Source organism: Eurypyga helias, unplaced genomic scaffold (genome assembly GCF_000690775.1).
Source record: "Eurypyga helias isolate BGI_N326 unplaced genomic scaffold, ASM69077v1 scaffold15235, whole genome shotgun sequence".
NCBI lineage: Eukaryota > Metazoa > Chordata > Aves > Eurypygiformes > Eurypygidae > Eurypyga > Eurypyga helias.
In genome coordinates this window covers 106691-113532 of record NW_010252217.1, presented here as the reverse complement: position 1 = coordinate 113532, position 6842 = coordinate 106691, and the positions used below count along the sequence as shown (strand labels likewise).

The following is a 6842-nucleotide window of genomic DNA, read 5'->3' as shown; positions in this document are numbered from 1 at the left end:
GGCGTGAGGGGCCACGGCCTCGCTGCTGCCGCCTGCCTCAGCCCCAGCAGCACCGCCCGTGTCTCCTTACACCGCCGCCGGGCAGCGCTGTCTTCACACAGCTCGGTCAGCGCGGGGAGACCCCCAACGCCAGCCTTGCGCCATTCCTGCCCACCGCAAAACCATCCCACGGGAGGAGGGGCGAGGAATCCAAACGTACAAGCGGCGCAGGAAACAAGGGTGGCAGCAGCTCCCTTCCTCAGGGGCCCCCAAGGAGTGGAGCGGTGCCTGGCAACCCTGGGGCAGCGACACCAACAGCCTCGCAGCACCCGAACCCTTGGAACGGTACCTACGTAGGTACCACCTGAGAAGCCAGGCCGCAAGCCAGGCAGGATGCTAGCATGGCAGAAAGGCACTCCCCAAACACACGGAGCGTGCACGCGACGCAGCCGGGTATTTCACACACACCCTAACACCACACACCGAAAGGCACACGGACAGAGGGCCGCGGCCAAGAGCCTTCAGCTCCTGTCCGGAGGCGTCCTGGATCCCTGGCTGACAGGGGCAGAGCTCAGCCCCAGGGACTTCAGTCCTGCATGACGCTGGGTTTGGGTGCTGCTGCCTTGTGTCACCACTCGCCCTGCAGACACAGCTCTCAAATCCACAATGAAGTAGCAGGAGGCCATATTTTATTTCCCTCTTGACCCCAGGTAGCCTTGGAGCAAATTAGACAGGTGAGAAAACATGGGACGTGGGATAAGAGAAGCGAGGAGCAAGTATTTATTTCCCAGAAAAGTGAGAAATTATGTAGTTCAGCTATCAGAGGCCAAAGTCCAGATAAATTGTAATTACTTCTCATGTTTATTTGTTAGTTTTGATTTATTTACATTATTATTATTATCTCATTTTACCAATTTTTTTTTATTATGCTGAAAGTCTTTTCATCCCAGGATCATGAGGTGGTAGGTGTAGCCAGGAGGAGGCTGCCTGCCAGCAGCACAGCAACATTTGTTGTTACTGCAGCTATGGATAAAAATAAAAACCCAATGCTACAAGCCAGTCGATACAGAAACAGTTAATGAGAAGTGAGTTACTGTGTTTCACTAACAGCAAATACAAGTTTCATGCACTGGCACACAAAACCCCACGGAGGAGGAGGACAGCTGCAAGTGTCTTGATGGAGACTGCACCCAACTGAAGATCACAGGGCAGATGACAAACAGGGAGAGCACTGGTTGTGGAAAGCCAACAAGCTCAGTGAATGTATGCATTTGGCTTCATTCCTTCCTCTACCAGCGGGGTAAGTCTTCCCCCCAAGTCTCTCTGGCCTTCTGTTTTTGTTCACTGACTTGGCAATTCTCCCTACTTTCTTCTACTGGAAGGTGCAGGACCTCACCCCTGGCAGACGCCGTGTTCTGGACTGCAGGACACATCTCTGCCCACAGCCTGCCCATCCTCTGTGCACTTACCTCTTCCGGAAGCAGAGCTCAGGAGAAACTGTTGTTCCCAGCAAGGGTGTCACGGGATAAGCAGGGATGTAGGAGTCTGAAGGTAACCAGCCAGGAGGCCAGAAAGGATTCACTAGACAACATTTTTGACACTGCCTTCCAAGATGCGGAAATTCTCCTACTGGGCCAGAAACCCAGCATCCATCTAACAGCAGCTGGGAATCCTCCAGCCCAGGGCAGTTCAACGACGGCAAAGATGCTCCAGTTTCAGACTGGTCTTGTAAGCCATGCTGACGCTGTACTGCTGGCTTCTGCCCCAGGTTCCACCCCACCCACGCCACGCCCCTGATGAGCAGGTGCTGTTAGCACTTGCTCTGCAGGGGCAGAAGAGGCACTCGCACGTCAGCACAGTGCGTTACCCAAAGAGCAGCTTATCTGAAGAAAAGGCGGTAGGCCGGGGCTGGAGGTTGCCATTTGGACCACACTAGTCCAAGCCTTGTGCCTGACACCAAAGCAGGGAAACAACAGTCACGAGTAGGTATGGTCTTATCTTATTACCTGCCCCAGAGCACTGTGGCGTTTGCATCCCTTCAAGGGACTCGAGATACTCCCTCCCCAGCCACTCTGCATAGGTCCTCTTCTCCTCTACTGGCACGATCTCAACAGTGGAATCCTTAAAGATCAAGTTTTTTCCTTGAAAAGTTGAAGAATCAAACATTTTGAATCCATTTCCATTGCTGCTGTTTCCAAAGTAGACCTGAAAACAACGCATCATGTTCAGCATTTTGCAAGCTGAAGTGCCACATTCCTCTCACACAACGTGACAGGCGACAGGGACCGCTTTGGAGACTGAGTCCACGTACAGTTGCGGAGCCTCTACTACACATTCGCTCTTAGACACTCCCACAGATGAGATACGGAATTCTGCCACCAGCAATGACAAGAACACCATTTGTGATTTTGGTTTTTTGAGTTTCTATCTGGAAAGAGCTGTGGTTTTCAAAAATTACTCTGTCTCTATATTGTTGTGTAATATAGGGTCTGGCTGCACAGGGGTTACAGACAGGACTGACGCCCAGCATGGAGACACCCATGCTGCTTTTAAACTGGTTCACTTCAGGGCTGAGAGGAACCTAGTCGCGGCAGCCGCACAAGGTCTGCCCACGTGGTTTACCTCCTACGTAGGTTGCTGCCGCATAAATACAACCGGCAACGATCCCTAGGAAAATCCGGAATGGAAAAACGTTAGGATGAAAGCAGTGGCTGGGCAAAAGGCTGAAATCCCTCGTGCACCAGGGTGGTTTCACAAGAATTACACGTGTTGTATGTTACCTCCTCCACCCCACTCCAACAACAGGGCTCTGCACAGGGCACGTGCTGCGGGGAACGTAACATGGCAGTAGGGTCCTGTGGCCTTCATCCCTGGTCCTTGTTAGACCACGCGGAACGCTCCCATAAAATAAACAGGTATTAGTACCTGGGCTTTGTCCAGGAGTCCATACAGAGCAAAAACGTTGGTGTCTGGATGAACCATAACGGCCTGAGCCGGGACCTGAGCCAGGTGACACTCGGCAAACTGGGTGACTTCAGCACGGGCACCATTTGGACACAGCAACTGGAAGTCACTGGAATTCAAGTTCTGGGCCCAACTATCAGTATTTTTACCTGAAAAAGAAAGTGGTCGTTGTCACTCACTGAATGCTCTGGACCAAAAAGGGGCAAGAAAAACAGCTGAGTAGGTGAACAAAGAGATATGTCAAACTGAGTACCATCCGTGTTCTCGAACACTGTCGAGTGCTTGACAAAGGCCACGTCCCCAGAGTCCTCTGCCAGGCACCTTTGGGAAATGAGATGAAAATTCCATTCAAAGCATCTTTATACAGACCACATTTTTTCTAATAATTGACACATTTAGAACTCACTTTTTCTTATATACATCCCTGCAAACAAAAGCACTGGACCCTAAACCAACAAGCAAAAGCAGAGAGAGAAAGCATCTTGAAAGGAGAGAAACATCTTTGTAAGGTATTAAAAAATAGTCTGAATTAAGAATTTTAAGAAAGGAATAGAGGACTTTTTTTAACTAAAAGCAGCCAGAAAAAGACATAAATAGGTCAATATTAGATGAGCAAAGAAACAGAAAATGTGAGACTCAGTGAAGTATTCCTCATCTACTGACAGCAGCTTTCAGTCCTGTTTCAAAACGGTGGGCAAAGCAGGTCATCCAGACTTTACACGCAGAGCTCCTCCTTGTTCTGACAGGCTGGCAGCGGAACAGCCGCACGGAGTCGTTACCTGAAGGCTCCACTGTAGCTGTAATAACGCTCCTGGCTGCTTGCACTGCATTTGTGGTTCCCACTGTCATCTCCAACACACAGCTGACAGAGCTTCGATGGGTAGCTGTCCAGCTTAGCCGAGGGCACACAGCTGGCAGAGAAAAACTCACTCACAGCTGGGGAGAGACAGACAAGCCGACAGGATGAGTGAAAAGCGCGAGAGGGAGTTACGCTGTCGTGGTTAGAACCGATGCAGTATAACTCCTGAAACATGAGACACAGCTGCCTGACGGGAATTCACAAACTACAGCTTTCTAAATATCGTCAAAGCACAATTTAACTGATTATGTAATGAAACCAAAGAGCTTCCTGGGAGACAGGAAATAGCCAGCAAGATTTGAATCTGGAGTCCTAGGTCATAGATCTTTTGCTGCTTGAGCAATGTTGCTCCATCACCCAATACAGTTTGAAAATGAATGCAGTAAAATTCAGGACAGGGATACATTTAGGGCAATGACATCAGGAGCTGGAAGTACCGCCCCGGGGGGATACGTACAGACTGTCTGTACAGACAGGGAGTGTCCGTGGCTGTTCTGTTACCGCGATCTGACATGGGTCAATGTCCTCAAGCAAGAGCTGAGACAGACAGGTGTGAAAGCAGGATCCTCAAGACCACATGATAAGCTTTAAGTTGATTAAATACAAAAAGTAATGGGCTCTTTTAAATGCATTTCTGAAAACTGGAATACACTTCTGCAGTTGGATACACTGGAGGCCAAGGCTGCCATGGAGACAGGACTGGACAGGCTGGAGAAACAGGCTGACAGGAACCTCAAAGTTAAAGGTGAATGCAGAATCCTGCTTTTAGGGTAAAATAAGACCATGGAAGGCTGGGGACTGGCAGGCTGAAAAGTAGCTCTGTAAATAAAGGACCTGAGGATGCTGGTGGACAAGCAGCTGACTAAGACACTGCAGCTTTTGTGTCTAAAGGCTAACGGCATACTGGTTGTGTCAGTGGAGCACACTGGGAGAGGATTATTCTCCTCTGCAATCTGTGGCACCTTCCAAGATCCCAGCGTCAGAAAATACGGTGGAAGGAAAGTAGGATGCTCAGAGGGCTGGAGCACAGGACCCAGGCCGAGAGCTGGGCTTGGTGAGCCTGGAGATACAACTAACAGCGTATTGCTGTCTTCGTTTACAGCATGGGTTTCTCAAGACGACAGAGTCAGATCCTTCTCAGAGATGCAGAGTAAAAGGGTGAGAAGCAACAGACCAAACTGACAAGGAAGAAAATTTCAATTAGATAGAAGAAAAAAATTCTTTACACTGGTCAAAACCAGGACAGGGGTCCACAGCAAGGTTGTGTGTAACCTCCATCCTAGGAGTTACTCAAAACCTGCCTGCACATGGCCCTGGGCAATCTGACCTAACCAGACTTGCTCTGAGCAGCTGGTTGTACTAGATGACCTCCACAGGTCCCTTGAACCTAAGTTGGCCAATGATTTTGTGATAAAGGAGAGAGGGAAAGGGGTAGTTTTGTGTTAGATGTAACATCCTCCGTGTGACCCTTCCATTAGTCTACGCTGGTGACCAACTTAGAATTGTTACATTAAAAACATAACCCCCCTTCACAAAGAGATAAGCTTAATACAGAGCTATGAAATATCAAAATTACTTCCCTAATAAAAGTTTATCCTTAGACTGTTACTCTGGTTTTAGTATGTAGTGTTGTTGTCTCACCTTGAGGAATATCACAGTCTCTGGTCTTAATAATGCCCCTCTTAATCAGAATACCAATGGGGATATTCCATCCGGCGTTTCTCCCCAGCCCTGTGTGGCAGGACTTCTTCCCTTTCAGATCACTGATGGTGAAGGCATTGGACAGATTTCGTTTCACCAGTGCCACAGCATAGTATGCATTGCTGTTGTCATCGGCTTGCAGAAAACAAACAAAATGCATTACAGCTTCCCTTAAGCATTCCCAGTGCTTCATGATCACCTACAGATCTGGTACACTGCCAACTGCACCAACAATCAGCCAGTCAGGGATTAACATGTACGTGCAATTATCCTTCACTTCTCCTTCACACTGCCTTCCCTTACAGCCTGCACGCTCGCACCGAGCAACCCGGAGATGAATGTGAAAGTGCCCATGTTAACGCCAGCTCTTCAAAATGCAGCCCTCCGAAACCCAACATCTGGGCCAGCAGCAACTGGGCAAAACTGCTTTAAGACGCTGGTTTTGTAGGAAAACTCAGCCCTGTATTAAAATTCCCATGAGGCATGCAGCACACCGAGATTCGCCCTTAGTGACCAAACACCCACAAGTCCCATTTTCACTCGTGACTCTGAAGCAGCCACACAGACAGGAAGAATTTGTTTCTAATTACAGTCTCCTGTGTAATTTCTGTGCCTTTGCTTATGTTAAAAACGGTTTGGTTTTGTAAATACTGGGTTTTTTCCATTGTAAATATTTTTGCAGAATTGAAAAGACAAATAAAGAGGTACAGGACTCAAAACTGCCAAAGAGTCAACACGGTCCTGCAGCAGGGGTGGGTGGAAGCTGCCACAATCTCACTGTAGGAACCCACCACATGCTTATTTCCTCCTCTACCTATGACGTGAGGATAATAATGCTCATTTCCTTTGAAAACAACTTTCCCAGCAGGGCTAGGGAACAGAGGCTGTGCTTTTAGAGCTGTTTTCAAACAACCTGGAAAAATAAGGTCTATATTTATGTTTCCTGAGCTCCTTACCAGAGTAACTTTCTCCAGCAGCTGGTACAAGGCCGTACGTCTTTCCAGCTGTGTAAATATCATCTCCACCCAGAACTACAGCATCACTTTCCTTTTTCTGAAAAATAAAACTTAGGATTTCTGTGAAAAACCAGCAGATAGCTTCCCCACTAGAGTGACAGCATTGTATGCCTGCTACGGTGACAGCTCCAGCATCATACCTGTCGCATCTCAAAGGGCAAGTCTGACAGCAAAAGAGCAATACACTGCTAAAGAAAACCCCCAAAACCTGCGTAAAGCAGGGGACAGGAGATTTCCCACATACAGGCTGGTGATGAGGGCACTGTTGCCCATCTAGCTCAAGTGAGTATCATCAGGGTTCAGGCCCATCCATGCCGTGCAAG

The 6842-nt window shown here is 48.5% G+C and overlaps 1 protein-coding gene across 1 annotated transcript in view; it reads right to left on the bottom strand.

Moving 5' to 3' along the window:
- Window positions 1-931: 931 nt before the first annotated feature.
- Window positions 932-6842, bottom strand: part of MFI2 (antigen p97 (melanoma associated) identified by monoclonal antibodies 133.2 and 96.5) — a 16625-nt gene continuing 10714 nt past the window's right edge. The window contains exons 10-16 of the mRNA XM_010152297.1: window positions 6460-6556; window positions 5444-5638; window positions 3723-3879; window positions 3197-3264; window positions 2905-3092; window positions 1986-2184; window positions 932-1002 (exon numbers count right to left, since the gene is read on the bottom strand). Coding sequence (XP_010150599.1) covers window positions 932-1002; window positions 1986-2184; window positions 2905-3092; window positions 3197-3264; window positions 3723-3879; window positions 5444-5638; window positions 6460-6556 — 975 coding nt within the window. The remainder of the gene's footprint in view (window positions 1003-1985; window positions 2185-2904; window positions 3093-3196; window positions 3265-3722; window positions 3880-5443; window positions 5639-6459; window positions 6557-6842) is intronic.